The sequence below is a fragment of the Chelonia mydas genome, chromosome 10 (assembly GCF_015237465.2).
Source record: "Chelonia mydas isolate rCheMyd1 chromosome 10, rCheMyd1.pri.v2, whole genome shotgun sequence".
Lineage (NCBI taxonomy): Eukaryota > Metazoa > Chordata > Testudines > Cheloniidae > Chelonia > Chelonia mydas.
This window is the reverse complement of record NC_051250.2, coordinates 30,526,753-30,547,920: the sequence shown is the minus strand read 5'-3', so window position 1 is coordinate 30,547,920 and position 21,168 is coordinate 30,526,753. Positions and strand designations below refer to the sequence as shown.

General features: G+C 47.0%; 1 protein-coding gene across 4 annotated transcripts in view; it reads right to left on the bottom strand.

Annotated features, from left to right (window-relative positions):
• GSG1L (GSG1 like) overlaps nt 1-21,168 on the bottom strand; it is a 118,885-nt gene that overhangs the window by 78,081 nt on the left and 19,636 nt on the right. For all 4 annotated transcript variants that reach the window (XM_037911179.2, XM_043524280.1, XM_043524281.1 and 1 more), the window contains exon 2: nt 2,057-2,104. In XM_037911179.2, coding sequence (XP_037767107.2) covers nt 2,057-2,104 — 48 coding nt within the window. The remainder of the gene's footprint in view (nt 1-2,056; nt 2,105-21,168) is intronic.

The following is a 21,168-nucleotide window of genomic DNA, read 5'->3' as shown; positions in this document are numbered from 1 at the left end:
TCTGTTTTGGACTTAACTATCTTGAGCAATTTTGTGCAAACTTTGCAACCTCACTGTTTACCCCTTTTTCTAGATCACTTATGAATATGTTGAATCGCACAGGCCCCAGTACAGCTCCTTCCCCTCCCCCGCCAAAGCTATTTACTTCTCTCCACTGTGAAAACTGTCCTTTTATTCCTACCCTTTGTCTCCTGTCTTTTAACCAGTTACTGATTTAGGAGAGGACCTTCCTTCTTATTCCATTCCTACCCACTTTGCTTAAGAGCCTTTGGTGTAGGACTTTGTCCACAGCTTTCTGAAAGTCCAAGTATACAATATCAACTTGATCACACTTGTCCATGTGCTTTTTGCCCCCTCAAAGAATTCTAATGGGAATTCATGGCTCACCAACCTTTTACAAAAGCTGTGTAGATTCTGCCAACATATTGTGTTCATCTGCATGTCTGATAATTCTGTTTTTTGTTTTTTACTATTGTTTCAACCAATTTGCCTGGTACTGAAGTCAGGCTTACTGGCCTGTAATTGCAGGGATCGCCTCTGGAACCTTTTCAAAAAATTGGTGTAACATGAGTTATCTGCCAGTCATCTGGGACAGAGGCTGATTTAAGTGATAAGTTACATACCGCAGTCAGTAGTTCTCCAGTGTCACATTTGAATTCCTTCAGAACTCTTGGGTGAATACCATCTGGGCCTGGTGCCTTATTACTGTTTAAGTTATCAATTTGTTCCAAAACCTCCTCTACCGACCCCTCAAATGAGACATTTCCTTAGATTTGTCACCTAAATAGAATGGCTCGGGGTGGGAATCTCCCTCAATATCCTCTGCAGAGTAGACTGATGCAAAGAATTAATTTAGCTGCTCCACAATGGCCTTGTCTTCCTTGCATGCTCCTTTAGCACCTCAATAGACCGGGACCCCCTGACTGCTGGGCAGGCTTCCTGCTTCTGAAGTACTTAAAATAATTTTGCTGTTAGTTTGTGTCTTTTGCTAGTTGCTCTTCAAATTCTTTTGATCTCCCTAATTATACTTTTACACCTGACTTGTGACAGTTTGTTTCTTTCTTTCTATTTTCCTCAGAAGAATTTTACTTCCAATTTTTAAAAGATGCCCTTTTGTCTCGAACCACCTCTTTTTTTTTTTTTTACTCTGTTTAGCAAGGGCAGCATTTTTTTGGTCTTGTTGCTTTTTTTTTTTTTTTTTTATTATTATTATTATTTGGGGTATACATATAACTTGAGCCTCTATTAGGGTGTGTTTAAAAAGTTTCCCTGCAGCTTGCTGGGATTTCACTTTTGTGAACATTCCTTTTAATATCCACTTAACTAGCTGCCTCAGTTTTCTGAAGTTCCCCTTTTTTTAACTTTAATGCTTCTGTGGTGGGTTTGTATTTCCCCACAGCAATATTATATTTAATTACATTATGATCACTATTAATGCGTGGTTCAGCTATATTCACCAGCTGGAGAAGGTGATTTTGAAATCCTGAAGAAATTGACAAACCGGAACTCCATATGTCAGGTTGAACAAGATCTTTACAGCGAGTCCCTTCTCAGTGCTGTTGGCTCATCTTTTTATTTCTCTGCCTCGCAAACAAGCAAATCTCCCTCAACCAATATTTAATGAACAATAATGCTTATGACACTGCTGCTTGCTCTGTATGCAAATCCTTCTGGCCTGTGAAAACAACACAAATGTGCTGCTCCTCTCCTCCATTGCTGGGGCTTAAGAAGTTGTTTCTGAGCTGTGGTTTATAGTTTGACTTCCTGGACAGCACTGGGTTTCCTCAGGAGGAGATGGACCTGGAGAACACTACACAAGACCTTACAAAATTCCCACATAAACATTTGCCTCACAGGTAGGGAAGGACTGATTGGATATTCTTTCTCACTTTACGTCCCACTCCCTTTCTTGTCTAGCTATCATATAATTTCTATTGTAAGAGCCTCTTGTATTTTTATGAGAATGCACCTTATGGCACTGAAGAAATATGAAAAAATAACAGTGATATCTGCAAAGGGGCAAGTGCGAAGAATCCTCAATTGTTATTTGTCTTACCTTTCTCAGAAGCCGGGGCAAGGTCAATAAAACTTCGACATTTTTCACCTTTAAAAGAAAAGGATTTATTTTAAGAGACAGAAGTTGATTTGGTTTTGCTTTGTCTTCTCTCGCTTCCAACGATGGGTACTGCAGTCGCTCCCACTTCAGGCGCTAACAGACCATGCACCAAGAGCTGGCTATTAATCTGCCAGTCTTTCCCATCCACCATGCATTGCTCCCGCATGGTCTGACCCCCCAGCCTGTCTGTATGGGGTTTCCTCACCCATGTGAGCTCCTACATTCCCTTCCTCTGTTGGGAGTTGAGAACACGATTATGGAGAAGCAATTTACCTTTTGACTGCCAGGGTCCAGTTCTCTCCACCCCCCGCCCCCCATGCTGGTGACAGAGGGGACACAGTCTGTGCTGCATCTGTTCAGGAGCTGTAAGGTCTTCTGTTGTACCCCTGCTGCAATGGCCACTATGCAATGCACTGCAGGGGCACAGAATCACTGGGCACAGACCTGCCCTGGCATCTGGTGCTCCAACCAGGGTGGTGCAGAGCCTCCCTGTGGCAGGGGGTATTCCAAGGAAGGTGGAGGGGTGTTTTACACCTGTCCTGTGGTCCCTTTGCACCAGCCTAGCTCTCTGTCTGCCTTAGTTACTCAACCCCTCCTGCTCAGAGCAAGCCTCCCAGAAGTAGTGACTGGAGAATCCTGGTCAATCCTAGCACACACCTCCGCTAATGCCAGTGAAGCAGAATTGGTGATAACAATGATGGGGCATTTTCTGCAGAAAAAGCCCATGTAAAAAAAGGCCAATGATGCATGAAATTGACTCAGCAACAAAAGTCATTTTCCCCTTTTCACTGTACCTGGAAACACTCAAATGTGCTGGTAAGGGAGCATCAATAAACCATTGGAAATGGTGAAAGAGGAGAAACTGGAAGATACAATGAGGACCTTGTCAGCTCTGCTCTACCTGTCGTACAGCCAGCATGCACCAGGAGCCTAGCTACACTGCCACCTTCCTACCCGATTCCTTTCTGCTGAGGGCTCTGCTTACTATCTTACAGACAGTCACAGACACAGAGTCGTCCTTGCACTGGCACCAGCATAGAAACCTAGGTGAGGCTGCAGGGGCCAACGTGGCTCCTGAGGTCAGCCCTAGAGTCTGCCCAACCTTGTGCCTCAAAGGGTGCTAGCAGCAGCAGCATGAGCAGTACTGGGGGGTAGTGCCTAGCAGCCCAGTCAGAGAAGGATTGGACCCCATTCTGCACACACAGAGTTTACCGTCTGAGTCTAAGAAAAGAATGGCCAGTAGGTTCACACACACAGGCAGAGGAGGACAAGGGAGCAGTGAGACGCCAACTATGATCGCAGTGACAAGAAGCAGTCACAGTACACAAGTAGCCTCACCTAGCCCTTGTTTTGTAGCCATCATAGCAGAGGAGCTTTAAAGAGGGATTTGAAGGAGCAGTGAGGTGGCTTTGTAAACAGGGAGCTCAACCCAGGCCTTTGGGGGTGGCATGATAGAAGAAAACTGGACTAAGGAGCACTCAAGAGTGGCTTCCTTTGCAGAGTGGAGCTGAGGGTCGACAGCTCAACCACATTTAAGAGATGATAGGTGGGTGGCATAGGTCTAGAAAGATATATTTAGAAGGAAAAAAAGTAGTTTGTTTTTGAGGCAGTGGAGAAGGCGGAAGCCAGTGGAGGGATGTGCGGAGAGCAGGGATGTGGTTGGAGTGAGGAGGCTGAAAAATGAACTTTGCAGTAGCCTTTTGGATGGAGGGAAGTGGGCCAACATTACATTAGTCCAGGCTATGGAAGAGGATGTTGCAATAGTCACACTATGACATGAAGAGGGCCTAGGTGAAAGTTCTAGCTGTGCAGATGGAGAGGAAAGGCTGGGTCTCAGAGATGTTGGGCAGAAAGATTTAAACATGACCTGAGTTGATTGGTCTAGAACAGGTGTGGGCAAACTACAGCTGCAGGCCGCATCCGGCCCATCAGATCTTTTAATCCAGCCCTCGAGCTCCCGCTGGGGAGCGGGGTCAGGGGCTTGCCCCATTCCATGCATGCTGTGGCTCCGCACAACTCCCGGAAGCAGTGGCAAGTCCCCCCTCCAGCTCCTAACCGTAGGGGCAGCCAGGGGGCTCTGCACACTGCCCCTGCCCCAAGCGCTGGCTCTGCAGCTCCCATTGGCTGGGAACCGTGGCCAATGGGAGCTGCAGGGGTGGCGTCTGCAGACGGGGCAGCGCACAGAGCCGCCTGGCTGGCGCTGCACCTCCGCATAGGAGCCGGATGGGGGACATGCTGCTGCTTGAGGTAAGTGCCACCTGGAGCCTGCATCTCTAACCCCCTCCCAACACCGTGCCCCAGCCCTGATCCCCCTTCCGCCCTTCAAACCCCTTGGTCCGGAGCACCCTCCTGCACCCCAAACCCTCATCCCCAGCTCCACCCCAGAGCCTGCACCCCCAATTGGAGCCCTCACCCTCCCACAGCCCAACCCCCTTCCCCAGCCCAGAGCCCCCTCACACACCCTGAACCCCTAATTTCTGGCCCCACCATGGAACCTGCACACCCCAACCCCTTGCCTCAGCCCAGAGTTCCCTCCCACACTCCAAACCCCTCTGCTCCACCCCCTGCCAATAGCCCCCTCCTGCACCTCTAACCCCCCATCCCTGGCCCCACCCCAGAGCCCACACCCGCAACCAGAGCCCTCACCCCCTCCCACACCTCAACGCCCAATTTCGTGAGCATTCATGGCCCACCATACAATTTCCATACCCAGATGTGGCTCTCGGGCCAAAAAGTTTGCCAACCCCTGGTCTAGAAAGAGGGTTGAGTTGAAGATGACACCCTGATTACGGGCCTGAGTGGCAGAGAGGATGGTGAAGTTGTCCAGGCGGAGCGAGAAAGGAGAAGGATGGGAGACGTTTAAGAGCTCAGTTTTGACCAGTTTGAGTTTAAGCTGACAGCTGGACATCCATGAGGAGATGTCAGAGAGAGAGGCCAAGATTTGGTTTAGAGAGAAGGAGACAGGTACAGAGAAGAGGTGGATCTACGAGTCAGTGTAAAGATGGTAGCTGAAGCTTTGTTTTTGAATGAGATCACCAAGCTGTAGAAGGAAAGGGGGGTGGAGAGGATATGGATCCTCATGAGACCTGCATAGAAAGTTGAAGTGAGGATGAGGAGAAATTAGGGTGACCATATTTCCCAAAGGGAAAACAGGACAGTGTCCATGTGGAGCTGGTCCAAGCTCCCCCCCACCTCCCCATAGGGCTGGCCCCAGCAGCTCACCCAAGGTGCCCCCCAAGACTGTCACTGGTCACTCGAACCCTGCCGGCCCCCTGCTTGAGGCTGTCTCTGGTCACTGGAACGCTGCCTGCCTCCCTACACACTGGAACTCTTCCTCCCCTGCCTCCAGCCCAACCTCCCCCTTGCACAGGGCTGGCATCTCCACTCACCCCCTACACGTTTCTCCACACTGCACCTCACTTTTTTCACAAAAATGCCCTCTTTTTGGGTACTGGCCAACAATGGACCTATGGTCACCCTAGGAGGAATCCTCCAGATGACATGCTGAAGGAGCAGCTGAAGAGGTAGGAGGAAAACCAGGGGAGGAAGCGGTCATAAAAGCCAAGAAAGGTCAAGATTTCAAGAAAGAGAGCGTGGTCCACGATATCAAAGGCAGCTGATGGTTGAGAAGGAGGAGGATGGAGCACTGGTCTTGAGACATGGTGAGGAAGAGGTTGTTCAAGTTGTTGGCAAAAGCCATTTTAAAAGTAAAAGTGAAACTATGCAACTCTGCCACTCTAACTTATCCAAACATGAGAAAACTCTATAGTAAAAAGAGGGAAAAAAAGGGAAAAATCAAAACTCTTACAGACCACTCATTCAAACCCCTAAACATTTCTCATTCTGTTGCATTAGTAGCAAAAACAGACCAAGGAAAAAGGGGGAGAAGGAGGGAAAAAATGCACTCACGCTTCCCCTCCTCTTTTCTAGTACAAAAGTGGGGAGGGGTGAGTGGAAAAGTGTCTTAAAATGTACCTTCTCCCACTTCTTTTGTTGTTTGCCATCTTTTCAAGTGGAGAAAAAAGGGTGAGGGGAGTGAAAACCTGACACAAGGTTGGAATTTTTGTTTCAAATTTATTGCAAAAAGTCAAAAATATGAAAAAGGTGTTTCATAATTTTTCATTTAAAATGTTTTTGACAAATAATTTTTATGAACAAATATTTTATCTGAAAAAAATATTATTGATGAAAAAAACTTTTCTTTGAAAAAATGTCAGACAGCTCCATCCAGGTCATTTTGCTAGGCAAAGGAATAGTTATCAAAGTTGCATAGATGCTCGAGGTGGAAATGCCATGTTGGGTCACACAGCCCATCTCCCAGGGGCCAGAGGAGGACTGCTTCCAGAACAGAAATTTGAACAGAAAAAGTCATTCCAGCAAACCGTAAGAACGGCTATAATGGGTCAGACCAAAGGTCCATCTAAGCCCCGTATCCAGTCTTCCAACAGTGGCCAATGCCACGCCCCAGAGGGAATGAAGAGAACAGGTAATCATCAAGTGATCCATCCCGTCGCCCATTCCCAGCTTCTGCTCATCAGAGGCTAGTGTGACAAAGTCAGGGTATGTCTACACTACGAAATTAGGTCGAATTTATAGAAGTCGGTTTTGTAGAAAGCGGTTTTATACAGTTGAGTGTGTGTATCCCCACACAAGTGCTCTAAGTGCATGTAGTCGGCGGAGTGTGTCCACAGTACCGAGGCTCAGTCTGGACGGCTGCAAGAGGGTCCTGATACTGGGTTCCGGGAAGTGGGCAGGCACAAGAAAGGAAGTGGGTGCAAATGGGGACCGTCGCCAGCTGGGTGTATGCCCTGGGGGCCAGGAGAGGGACACCCGCAGAGCTGGTGAGGGGAATAACAGGGAGGGACACCGTGGCCGATGGCAGAGCCGCGGCAGAGCGGGCAGCCCTTACCATGGAGCGCTTAGTCTTCTTGGCGGGGCCTTTGCCCTTTTTATTCCTCTGGCCCCTCCTGCCGACTGTGGGAGGGGCTCCCCTAGAGTTGGAGGGGACAAGGGGCATGGCAGCAACGGAGTCCGCCCCTGTGCTTGCTGCTGCCAGTGCCCCAGCAGGGGTGATGACAGGCGGTCCGGCAGCAGCAGTTGAGATGGGGACCACAGAGGGGGACGGGGGAAAAGGCGAAGGAGGTGTGGCAGGGTCAACCTGAGGGGCCCCCACCCACCTTATTTCCCGCCATGATCAATGGGGACGGGAATGAACACTGGGTGGGGGGGGGCGAAGGGAAGGGTCGACTGCTTCTCCCCACTAGGCTGCAGGCGGAAGAGGAGGGTGCCAAGAGAGGGGGGGAGGGCATGGGGGCACCTCTCAAGACAGGGAAGGAGGGGGCTATCACTGACACAAGGTGAGACTACCGGCTCCTCCAGCTGCACTGGGGAAAAGGGAAGGACTATATCATCATTGGGGGGGCAGTGAACAGTAAGTTCAACAGAAAGGGGAAAGGGGCTCAAGAACACGGGGGGGAGGGGGCACCTCCACCCTGCCTCCCTTAGCTGTTCATACACTGGATTTCTACAACATTTCTGAAGGCAAAGCCAGAGCCCCACTACCACCCCTGGTGACAAAAGCAGGCTGCTGCCACTGCAATTTTGCTAGTGTCTCTCACAAAGAGCCACTGCCACTGGATCAGGGATTCTGCCTGTCACACTCATTTATCACTGTAAATGAAAACAGATTCCACATTTGCTACTTCAGCCACAGGAAAAGGCTTGTTGTTTCTGAAAGGGAAGCTTATCTCAGGGCTGGGAGGTGGGTGTTTGACCTTTCTTCTTTAGGCAGCCACAGAGATAAGATGATTTCACTCCTCTGAAGCACCCACCCACCAAACCAATTAACTGCCTCTTTGAATGTGATGTACCCTGAGGGGACCAATAGTATGGCTAGTAAGTGATCCCGAGATGGCATGCCTGTCCTAGCTAATAGAGAAGAGTCCATTTCAGCCTAACATTACATAATTAACGTACAGACAGCTGAAAGGTACCGAGTGAAGGTTTTGAGTCATTTTCTTTCCATTTTAACTACTCTAGTAAAAACACTGAGACCAAAAATGCAATACTAATAGAAGAAAACAGCAAAATGCTGCAGAGACCCCAAAAATTACTGTGGGGTTTAACAACGGTAATTAATTAGCTACACAAGCCATAGTAAAATGTTAACACTTTCAGTGTCCTAGGATTCTGAGTAGAATGCAAAATATCAGAATGACAGCTGTTCTAGAATAACAAGCTACTATTATACTGCTATTGCTCTGATTTCTTATATTTACTTCCTATAATTCTAAAACTATCCTGAATAAGAAAAAGAGAAAAAACAAGATTAAAGAATTATGAAGAAAGGAAAACATGATAAAATAATTGTTGATGAAACACAGACAAGGGATACTTGGAAAACAAAAAAAACATATAAATCAGCCAGGGTGAGTAACAGGGATCTTTAGTATTAAGTGGACCAGATAACCAGGAGGATAAATTTAAAAAGAAAAATGTAAATGATAGTAATTTAAGAACATTGTACTAGATGTCCAAAGAGCCATAATCACAAAAGAAAGGTAAATCAGTTTTTAAAAAATCCTACTTTAGAGGGGAAGGTAAAGCAGCAAATGAGAAAATTAAAATATAACAAATAGAAAAGAAAGATGCTGATAACTTCTAATTTATATTAATTGTTAAGAAATGCAGACATTTGATAAGGATGCTAAAGGTATAGTGAAAAAAAAATCCATGCTTGGTCAAGTCAAGAACACAAAGGAATTTTTAAAAAATTATCAGGAACAAGGAATCCTAGCAATAGTGTACATCCATTACTAGACTGAGATGGTAAAATTGTAATGCTTGTCCAAACTTTTTCACTAGAGATCTTTTTTTTTTTTTTTACTAATAATACTCCCCCCCCCTTTTTTTTTTAATGAAACAGAAATCTTTACAAGAAATTTTCACTGAAATTTTGCAGGGTTTTATTAAACATTGGTTTTAAAACCTGGAAAATGGAAAATTTAGTTTTAAAGTTTCAAAAACTAACAAGTGTTTGGTTTTCAGTTTTGTGATGAAAGCACAAAAAGTTCAGTGAAAATTTTAAACAAAAATGAAAAAAAATTGAAATTTTTGCAGGAAATAAATACAATTCCCAACTAGATCTATAAAGCTGTTAATACAGATGCAGAAAACAAAAATGTTCAATAAATAGTTCCATCCTGTATTTGGAAAGAATTTGGATGAAGTATTCACATCATACAATGATGAAATATTTCCATTCCAACAGTATCTAAGGAGGATGTTAAACAGCAGCTACTGAAATTAAACATTTTAAAATTTGCAGCTTTTGATATATTGCAGCCAAGAGACTTAAAAGAATTGGCTGAGGGACTCCATGGATTGTTACTGTTTAATAAAACTTGTTATAGGGGAGAAGTTCTAGAGGACTGGAAGAAAAAAAGAGTAGCGTAGCTGTCGTAGCACATACAGTGGCAGTGCAGGCACATCTGATATGGACTGAGTACATACCCACCAAGTTCAGGCAGATTTGTACTTGGCACATGTTAGGGTTCCCTCCCCACTCTGAACTTTGGGGTACAGATGTGGGGACCGGCATGAAAGACCCCCTATGCTTATTTTTACCAGCTTAGGTTAAAACTTCCCCAAGGCACAAATCCCTTGTCCTTGGACGGACTGTATGCTGCCATCACCAAGTGAGTTAGACAAAGATTTAGGGAAAGAACCACTTGGAGTTCCTATTCCCCCAAAATATCCCCCCAAACCCCTACACCCCCTTTCCTGGGGAGGCTTGAGAATAATATTCTCACCAATTGGTACAGGTGAGCACAGACCAAACCCTTGGGTCTTTAGGACACTGAAAATCAATCAGGTTCTTAAAAGAAGAATTTTATTAAAAAAAGTAAAAGAATCACCTCTGTAAAATTAAGATGGAAGATAATTTTACAGGGAAAAATAAAAAGATTTAAGACACAGAGAATTGCCCTCTAGGCTTAGTTTCAAAGTTACAAAAACAGGAATAAACCTCCCTCCAGCATAGGGAAAATGCACAAGCTAAAACAAAAGATAATCTGACGCCTTTCCCAACTTTACTTACTATTTTAGTAATTCTGGATGCTTTTTCAGGCAGGTTCTTAAGAGATGTTTTTTTTTCTGCCCCTGGTCTCTCCCTCTCTCTCTCTACCTGAGAGAACACACAAACAAAGCCTTTCCCCCCACCCCCCAGATTTGAAAGTATCTTCCTTCCCCATTGGTCCTTGAGGTCAGGTGCCAACTAGGTTATTTGAGCTTCTTAACCCCTTACAGGTAACCTCTGGCAAGGAGGGATTTTATATTACTGCATACATAAAGGTTGTTACCCTTCCCTTTATGTTTATGACAGGTCCCCCAAATCACAGATGGTGGTGGACAGCCTGTTCCACACTGGCTGTGATTTCTTTCTGGATTTTTAGGAGAAAACGGCATTAATGAGACACATGCAATTTCAGATATACTACTGATTATATAAAAACTAACAATATTTCCCACATTTTAAGGACAATTTTAACCAGTTTATTTTGGGAAACTTTTACCGGAGAGCGCATTAGCCACCTTGTTAGAAGCTTCTGAAATGTGTTGTATTTTCAAATCAAAATTTTGGAGAGCTAAACTTCATTGAAGAAGTTTTTTGTTATTTTTTTTGACAGTATGAAGCCACTTCAGTGCAGCATGGTCGATTTGCAGGTGGAAATGCCGTCCCCAGATGTATGGGCGTAGCTTTTCCAGAGCGTACACAATGGCGTAACGTTCCTTTTTGGTGATTGACCAGTGGCTTTCCCTCAGACAGTTTTTTGCTGAGAAACATGACAGGATGGAACTCTTGATCTGGTCCTTCCAAATGCTTGGATGCATTTGTGGTTACTAGGAAAGATTTGTCAAAGTTTCGAGCCCTTAGCACAGGGTCAGACATGAGTGTCGCTTTAAGCTAGTTAAGGGCCTTTTGACACTTTTTAGTCCACTGAATTGCATTTGGCTGTTTCTTTTTGGTTAGGTCTGTTAGTAGGGCAGCGATTTGGCTGTAGTATGGGACACATCGCCTGTAATATCTGGCCAAGTCTAAGAAGGCTTGGACCTGTTTTTTTCACTTTGGGACAGGCCAGTTTTGGATAGCATTTACTTTGGCCTGTAGGGGGTTGATAGTTTCTTGACCCACCTGGTGTTCAAGGTAAGTTACTTTGTTTAGGCCTATTTGACACTTTTTAGCCTTAACAGTTAGTTCTGCCTCCCTTATGCGCTCAAAGACTTTTTGGAGATGCTCCAGGTGTTCTGCCCATGAGTCAGAAAAGATGGCAACGTCGTCAAGATAGGTGACTGCATATTTTCCCAATTTCGCTAGGAGACTATCTATAAGTTTTTGGAAGGTGGTGGGTGCATTTTGCAGCCCGAAAGGGAGCACATTAAATTCATACAGCCCTACATGGGTGATGAAGGAAGACCTTTCCGTGGCAGATTCATTTAGCGGTACTTGCCAGTACCCATTGGTTAAGTTTAAGGTAGAGATGAACTGGGCATGTCCCAGTTTCTCCAATAGCTTATCTGTGCGTGGCATTGGATAGTTGTTTGGGCAAGTCACAGCATTTAGCTTACGGTAGTCCATGCAAAAGCGTATTTCCCCATCCGGTTTGGGAACTAGAACCACTGGAGATGCCCATGCACTGTTAGAGGGGCGGATTACACCCATCTGTAACATGTCCTGGATTTCCCGTTCTATAGCAGTTTTGGCTTGAGGAGCCACCCAGTACGGTTGGGCTCTAATTGGGCAAGCATTCCTGTGTTAATGGAGTGGTATGCCCGTTTGATCTACCCTGGGGTGGCTGAGAACATTGGTGCAAAGCTAGTGCACAGCTCCAGGATCTGCTGGCACTGCATACATCAGAGGGTCTTTGAGAGGTTCACCTCTTCCACGCCACCGTCACTTTTTTCTTTGTAGTGGACACCTGCAGGCCACTTAGTGTCATATCCTCCCTGGGCTGTAAACTAACAAACCTTTAATTCTCTGGAATAAAAGGGCTTTAGAGAATTAAGATGGTACACTTTAGGTTTGAGGTGGGAGATGCTATGAGATAGTTAGCAGCTTACAGGCGCTCTTGGACCATGAATGGCCCTTCCCATGACGCTTCCGTCTTATGGATCTGGAGCGCCTTCAAGACCATGACCTGGTCCCCTACTTTAAAGGAATGCTCTTTGGCATGTTTATTATACCAGGCTTTTTGCTCTTTCTGAGCATCTTTTAGGTTTTCTTTAGCAAGGGCTAAAGAGGTTCGGCACACGGTTTGTAGGTTGGTTACAAAGTCCAGAATGTTAGTTCCTGGAGAAGGCGTAAAACCCTTCCATTGCTGCTTTACCAACTGTAGTGGCCCCTTAACCTCGCGGCCATACACAAGTTCAACCCTAAACTGGGATGTGGTACAGCCCTGAAGGCAAAGAGCATCTGCTGCAACACTAGGTCCCAATCACTGGAGTGCTCACTTACAAATTTACATATCGTGGCCCCCAAAGTTCCATTAAACTTCTCCACCATGCCATTTGTTTGATGGTGGTAAGGGGTGGCAACCAAGTGGTTTACCCCATGAGATTCCCAAAGGCTTTTCATGGTCCCTGCCAGGAAATTAGTTTCTGAATCCGTAAGGATGTCGGAGGGCCAACCTACTCTGGCAAATATGTCTGTTAATGCCTGGCACATACTTTTAGCTCTGGGGTTGCTTAGAGCTACTGCTTCTGGCCATTGGGTGGCAAAATCCATGAAAGTCTGTATGTACTGCTTTCCTTTGGGTGTATTTTTTGGGAAAGGACCCAGAATATCCACAGCTACACACTGAAATGGAACCTCAATGATGGGGAGTGGCTGGAGAGGGTTTTTCCACTCTTTGGTACACCTCACAAGACCGGACATAGGTAGAAATGTCTTTGCCCATTTGCTCCCAGTGGAATGACCTCCCCAAACAGTCTTTGGTTCTGTTCACCCCGGCATGACCACTATGATGATCGTGGGCTAAGCCCAAGAGCTTTACCCGGTACTTAGTTGGAACTACCAACTCTCTCTGCAGATGCCAGTCCTCCTGGTGCCCACCAGAAAGAGTTTCCTTGTATAAAAGCCCCCTTTCTACAACAAACTGGGATCGATTAGAAGAGCTGAGAGGCGGTGGGTTGCTCCGTGCCTCCGCCCAAGCTCTCTGGAGGCTCTCATCTGCTTCCTGCTCAACCTGGAACTGTTCCCTTGATACTGGAGACATCAGTTCCTCACGGGATGGTAGACCTGGGCTTGGTCCCTCGGGAAGCGATGCAGGGGATGGGGTTGGTTCCGGTGACTGTGAACCGCTCTCCGCAGGTGCACTAGGTTGTGGTTCAGGCTCCGGCTGAGCCTCTTGCATAGGTTTATCTGCTGCTGCCAGTGCAGGCTCGGTAGTGCCCTCTGGCATTGGAGCTGTAGATGGGGTTGCAAGCGCTGGACTCAGTGCTGGCAATGGTTCTGGTGCTGGTTGGTCTGCCAGTTCTGGTTCTGGAACTGGCTCTGGCTGGGTCTCTGGGACTGGTTCAACTACTGCTGTTCCAGACGTTGGCAGGGGATCCGGTTATATCACCTTCATCTGGGTCTCTGGTAACACAGACTGGGCCCTGGTGGAAGGCTCAGGAACAGGGATAGGTGTGACGGCTAACTTAGCTTGGCTGTGGGTGACCATTCCCACCCACTTGGCTAGCTTCACATTGGTTGTCCAAGTCTTCCCGCAGCAGCATGGGAATGGGATAATCATCATAGACTGCAAAAGTCCACATTCCTGACCAGCCTTTGTACTGGACAGGCAACTTGGCTGTAGGCAAGTCAAAAGAGTTTGACTTGAAGGGTTGAATCGTCACTTGGACCTTTGGGTTGATTAAGTTGGGGTCCACTAAGGATTGGTGGATAGCTGACACCTGCGCTCCAGTGTCCTCCATGCTGTAACCTTCTTCCCGCCCACACTCACAGTTTCCCTTCACTCTGAGGGTATCTGGGAGGCATCTGGGCCTGAGGACCTTTGGTGTGACCCCGTTGCAATGAACTGTCATCTGTTGGGGTTCTTGGGACAGTTGGCCTTCACATGCCCCAGCTCATTACATTTAAAACATTACCCAGCTGACTGGTCAGTGGGGCAAAGTGGGTTGCTGGAGAATGGTGTGGTGGGACGATAAGGTGTCTGGGGTTTTCCTTGGGGTGCAGGTGGGGCCTTGGGCTGCCCCCGGTGGTATTGTGTGGTCTTGGGGTGCCCCTTCTGCTATCCACCCAAACTGTGACCAGGGTTGTTCCTCTGCTACGTCCACCCGTTTTGTTTAGATTTTCCCCTCCTCTTTGGCGGTTTGGGACTGTTCGTATTGATCAGCATAAGAAGCAAAACTTTCTGCCTAGTCCGTTTTCTTATCCCATAACCACTGCTTTACATCATCATTGGTCATGGTCAGGAACTGCTCCTGTACAACCAAATCACACATTCCTTCAAAGCTAGTTACAGTCCTTCCTTTGACCCATTTATGCAACAGATCCTTCATCTGGTTTACATAAGCCACATTACTTAGTCCAGCCTCTCTTTTAAGGGCTCAAAATTTTACCCATAAGTTTTAGGTGTAATTTGAAATTGTTTTAAAACCAAATCCTTAAATTTATCATAGTCAGAAGCATCCTCAATAGGCATCTTGTTGAATATGTCCAGAGCTCTTCCCGTCAATTTTGCTACCAGTGTGGTCATCTTGTGATCATCAGGAATTGCATGGAGGGTGCACAGTCTCTCAAAGGTGAGGAAATATTCCGAAATATTACTGGATTCATCATACTGCGGCCATAGTCGCTCCCATTTGTGGATTTTTGGAGAAGTGGAGCCAGCTGCTGAAGGGCTTCGTCGTTTCCACTCCATCGCCTCCAGTTCATGCTTCTTCTCTTTTTCCCTCTCCTTCTCAGCGTGCTGCCTCTCCCTTTCCTGTAACTCCAGGGCTCTCTTGTGGGCAGCCTCCACCCTGGGTGTTTCTGCCTCCACAGCTCTCTTGTGGGCAGCCTCTTCTGCCTCCACAGCTCTCTTGTGGGCAGCCTCTTCTCTGGCTGTTTGTGCCTCCAACTTCAAGTGCCTTAAGGCCATCTGTCTATCATGTTCTTTTTGTCTCTCTTCAGCTTCAAATCTGGCTAATTCTAGTTTCTTTTGGACTTCGCTGTCCGTCATCCCAGCCTAGTCTAACCCAAGAGCTAGAAAAAACAAAAAAACCCTACTTGTGAATTCCCTTGCAAGAAGTTAACTACCCTGCCCTCAGGCAGAGAGAAAAACTCCAGCTTAAAAAAAAGTGTCCTTTTAAAAAAACAGCCAAAAAACAAACAAAAAAACCTCCCTGTTTTTCAAGCAGCCAAAAGCAGAAAAAAATCCTTTTAAACCCTTTGTGCTTCTGATTCAAAATGATTCAACCTTTGCCACCATGTCAGGTTTCCCTCTCCACTCTGAACTCTGGGGTACAGATGTAGGGACCCGCATGAAAGACCCCCTATGCTTATTTTTACCAGCTTAGGTTAAAACTTCCCCAAGGCACAAATCCCTTGTCCTTGGACGGACTGTATGCTGCCATCACCAAGAGAGTTAGACAAAGATTCAGGGAAAGGACCATTTGGAGTTCCTATTCCCCCAAAATATCCCCCCAAACCCCTACACCCCCTTTCCTGGAGAGGCTTGAGAATAATATCCTTACCAATTGGTACAGGTGAGCACAGACCAAACCCTTGGGTCTTTAGGACACTGAAAATCAATCAGGTTCTTAAAAGAAGAATTTTATTAAAAAACGTAAAAGAATCACCTCTGTAAAATTAAGATGGAAGGCAATTTTACAGGGAAAAATAAAAAGATTTAAGACACAGAGAATTGCCCTCTAGGCTTAGTTTCAAAGTTACAAAAACAGGAATAAACCTCCCTCCAGCATAGGGAAAATGCACAAGCTAAAATAAAAGATAATCTGATGCCTTTCCTAGCTTTACTTACTATTTTAGTAATTCTGGATGCTTTTTCAGGCAGGTTCTTAAGAGATGGTTTTTTTTCTGCCCCGGTCTCTCTCTCTCTACTTGAGAGAACACACAACCAAAGAGCACAAACAAAGCCTTTCCTCCCACCCCCCAGATTTGAAAGTATCTTCCTTCTCCTTGGTCCTTGAGGTCCGGTGCCAACTAGGTTATTTGACAGGTTTCAGAGTAACAGCCGTGTTAGTCTGTATTCGCAAAAAGAAAAGGAGTACTTGTGGCACCTTAGAGACTAACCAATTTATTTGAGCATAAGCTTTGTGCTGGAAATGGCCCACCTTGATTATCACACACATTGTAAGGAGAGTGATCACTTTTGATAAGCTATTACCAACAGGAGAGTGGGTTTGTTGGGGAGGGTGGGGAGAAAACCTGGATTTGTGCTGGAAATGGCCCACCTTGATTATCATACACATTGTAAGGAGAGTGATCACTTTAGATAAGCTATTACCAGCAGGAGAGTGGGATGGGGGGAGAGAAAACATTTTGTAGTGATAATCACCCATTTTTTCATGGTTTGTGTGTATAAAAACATCCTCACTGCATTTTCCACAGTATGCATCCGATGAAGTGAGCTCTAGCTCACGAAAGCTTATGCTCAAATAAATTGGTTAGTCTCTAAGGTGCCACAAGTACTCCTTTTCTTTTTAGGTTATTTGAGCTTCTTAACCCCTTACAGGTAACCTCTGGCCAGAAGGGATTTTATATTACTGCATACATAACTGTTGTTACCCTTCCCTTTATATTTATGACAGCACACCTCAGTCATGCCTCTGCCACCACCACCCGTGCTACCATAGCTACACTGCTTTTTATACTCATACTAGCTCAATCAGAGCTAGCGTGAGTATGTGTACGTGAGCAGGGCAATCGCATGCCTTGCTTGTAGCATGGACACCGCCTAATGTCTCACTCTACGGCATTTTCTCCAGTCCTAGAATCATTTTCTCCTTTCTGCAAACTCCCCAATTTTTAGAACAGCCTTTTTAAAATGTGGACGCCAGAACTGTTTGCAGGGTTCTAGTAGCAGTCTCACCGATGCCACATAAAATGGTAAAAACCACTTCCCTACTCCTACTCATTACTCCCCTGTTTATACATCCACGGATCGCATGAGCCATTTTTGCTACAGCATCACACTGGCTGGTTCTGTTCAGTTGCTTGTCCACAGTGACCTCTAGATCCCTTTTCAGAGTCACTGCTTTCGAGGATACAGTCCCCCATTCTGTAGGCATGGCCTGCCTTCCTTGTTCCTGGAGGTATAATTTTGCATTTGGCTCTATGAAAGCACATTTGTTTGAATAGGCGCAGCTTACCAGGAGATGAAAACAACAGCCATGCTAGCAAAACTATTTTCACAGCTTTCCTGATGAACCAAGAAATTTAAAATGAGCAGCAGTTCCCTTATCCTCTCCCCTGGACTCCAGAAAGCAGAAATCACTGAGGATTTTAACAGCAGCTGTCCTGGGTAGCATTAGGAAAGTTACAGAGATGGGAAGAGCTACACTTCTGCCTCACTTGCATGGTGGAGTCAGACAGTCCTCTACGAACCAAGGTGGAATACAACATGTGCTGTAGGTGATCAGTACACATTAGAAATTGTTGAGTTCATCATCAGCACCTAGGCACCTCCCCTTTAAAGAGATGGAGCACAGCGTGGCCCTTTCCACAGACAGGCTCAAGGTTTGAGACATTCATCTCTCCTCATTTACCACTATGCAACTGCAGAGACTACCCACATCAGTTGGCAAATAAAACCCCAAAGCTCCAATCCCTTACAGAGGAAAAACCTTTCTCTAGCCTTTAGATCACAGCTGTCACTTGCGCAGAGAGGTCTCCACGATACTAGGGAAAGAGTGCATTGCGAAAGCACATTCTGATCAACACTAGCACTAGCCCAGTGCCCTCTTCCTGCTTCTCACAGCAGGATGAGAGGCATCCCCACTCCTTACAGAAACCGAGAGCTGCTCCATATGCCTCTCACATGCTTGCAAGATGCTTCATCTCTTCAAATTTTGCCCAAACATTTTAATTGCTCATTGAAAATTTCCCTATTTTTCAAAAACTGTAAAGGTTTACATTCAAAAACAACAGGCAAAGGAAATAGGGTTTTGTGGGTGTGGGAGAGAAGGGTGCGCTTTGGTCACAGCTGTTAGGGGCAGGTCAGGGTGACTCTGCTGGGCCCCAGGGAGGGGCTGAGGAAAGGGGTCAATATGTATGCAGGGGCACAGGAGAGAGGAAAGGAGGTGTGGGAAGGAACATGCAGAAACCTCTGTAGGAGGCTGCTATGCAGTTGGTGACAAGAGCATCGGGCCCTTTAGAGCCATGATTCTCAACCAGAGGTCTGGTTCCCCTTGGTTTCAGGGGGTCCGCCAAGCAAGGCTGGTGTTAGACTCGCTAGGGCCTGGGACAGAAAGCCAAAGCCCCGCTGTGCAGGACTGCAGCCCGGGGCCCCGAGTGCCAACACCCACAGATGAAGCCTGAGCAACTTAGCTTTGCGGGGCCCCCTGTGGCATGGGGGCCCCATGCAATTGCCCTTAACGCCGGCCCTGGCTTGTATATGGAGAAAACCAGGTGTGGCACAGCTGGGCCGTGGAGTTTTTATAGCATGTTAGGAAGGGGGCCTCAGAAAGAAAAAGGCTGAGAACCCTATTTTAGAGCAGCTTCATGCACAGGTGCATAGCTGAGGGCAGAAGGTGCAGGTACCACATGCTGGCAACCCCAGCCTCCAAGGCAGTGCCCAGCTCTCAATCTCAGGTGCCCCTGCTGGAGAAGCAGCAGCCACTGTCTGCACGTTCTGTTGGGGCCAGGTGCTGCTTCGGAAGGATTGGCAGGTACTATTATTGGACACTACTGCCTAAAAGCTGGTGCCCCTCCAGGAGACAGGAGTCCTTGGAGGACAGGGAGAGGAAGGAGGCTAATGGAAGAACACACCCTCCACTGCTGGATGGTGGAAGCTGGGTTGCTCTCCCCACCTGACCTTCCCACAGCGGTGACCCCAACACTGTCTGGAGGTGGGTGCTCCCTGCCATAAGGACATGGGAGATGCCCCCCTTCCCAAGAGGGTATTGCTGGAGGAGGAGCTAGAGGATCTGGTGACTCACACCAGCCCAGAGCCTTGTTTTGAACCATGTAGAAAAGGGAGTGTCCATCAGAACCCCCCAAACCAATTCAGAGGCTCAGATCGGGTCAGCCTGCTAATCCAACACAGGCAGGGTTGGCTGAGCTAGTCCTGCTCCCCCTGTGTCTAGCCCCACCCCTCCACTGCAATGAGCAAATGACATGATGAAGTCACTCCATGTGACAGCACTCTGACAGGTCGCATGTGTCTGTCTGTGTAGCTCGAGATGGACGCTGGGCTAAGTCTCTCTACATGCTGCATTTGCTGAGGAAGGGGCTGGAGAATACGAGTGCAGCTATGTCACAGTTAGGGACCTAGGGCTGCAAGCCATCTCCAGACTTGCCTCCTCCTCCCACCCACAGCCTCTTCTGGCAGGGTTTATTGCTGTTTATCATTCATCCAAATGAAAAGACTTCTCTCCACACTCCCCAGGAGAGACGTGCACCTGTGTCGTCACTATAGCACATGCCACACTAAATGGGCACTCGGGCCACACACTCTGCAGTGGGCAGGGAAGGTGGGTGACTGCAAGTTGGTGCAGTGCTGGCCTCACATCTCTGGGTATTTGCCAGTATGACAGAGGGTCTCAGTTAGGGCTTATTCCCCTGGGATCATGGAGACATTCCTCCCATTCACTGTAGCAGCAGCAACACCCTGGCCCTGAGAGGAGCCAGAAGCAACGCTGACCAATTGAAAGCCCTCCAGACTGTCCCAAAAGGACCCGCTGCTCTCTCCCTCTGCTGCTGCATCTGCCATGACGTCACTTGCGGGCACTGTTCCCGCTAAGCTGTGTGCATGTGTGCGCGCACAGATACTAAACCCCGCGCGCACAAAAATGAAATACTACATAGGAGCCAGGCCGAAATATCATTTACGGGCAATTTTTGACATTGTTCATCTGCTATCTATCAACACAGCCAGATTCTATTAGCTGGCAAGGGGCGGGGGGAGGGAAAGGAGGTTAAATTTCCTTTTTCTAAGTATTTAAAAATGACATTTATAAAATAACATGGTGTAAAACTATTATCACAAATTGCAAATTAAAACTTTTTAAATGTATAAGCATTTTACTCGCTTGGGCACATTTGCCTCATGCCGCACAAATTTGAACTCTGCTTCAAAAATTTGCACAGAGGACATTTTTTGCGCACACGGCCTGTCAAAAAATTAGAGGGACCATTGCTTGCAGGTAGTAAAGCTGCTGGCCACATGTCGGAGGCTCTTGGTCATGGATCTGAGCCACCATGCCTATGAATCTACCTCTAAGTGTCCTCCTCTTCCCTGACAGAAATGAAGCCATGGTGGTTTCGAAACAGAGGACTAGGAGGGTTGCAGTCAGGTGGAGCTTCTTTTCCATCATTGCTTGTAAATGGAAATTTCCCACAAGCACAGACAGCATGTTCCCGATCAGCGAGAACCCAGCGTAGTGCTCAGTTGCTAGAAGAGGTTTTTATGTGGGGTTAGTTTCCTCTCCAGTTTGCACAGCAAAGGGATTACCTGGCCAATGCCACATCCCCCCTGCTGCCAGCGTGGTGGCCTCACTGCAGCGCTCTAGGCCAGCAGTTCTCAAACTGTGGGTTGGGACCCCAAAGTGGGTCATGACCCCATTTTAATGGGGTGAGTAGGGATAGCTTAGATTTATTGGGGCCCAGGACCAAAGCCCAAGCCTGAGGGCTTCAGCCCTGTGTGACGGGGCTAAGGTTACAGGCCCCCTGCCAGGGGCTGAAGCCCTTGGGCTTGGGCTTTGGCCCCCCAGCCTGGGGCAGTGGGGCTTTGGCTTTCCCCCCACCACTCCCGGGCTTGGAGTGGGGCTTGGGCAGGCTCAGACTTCAGTCCCCACCTCCTGGGGCCCGGTGGTAATTTTTGTTGTCA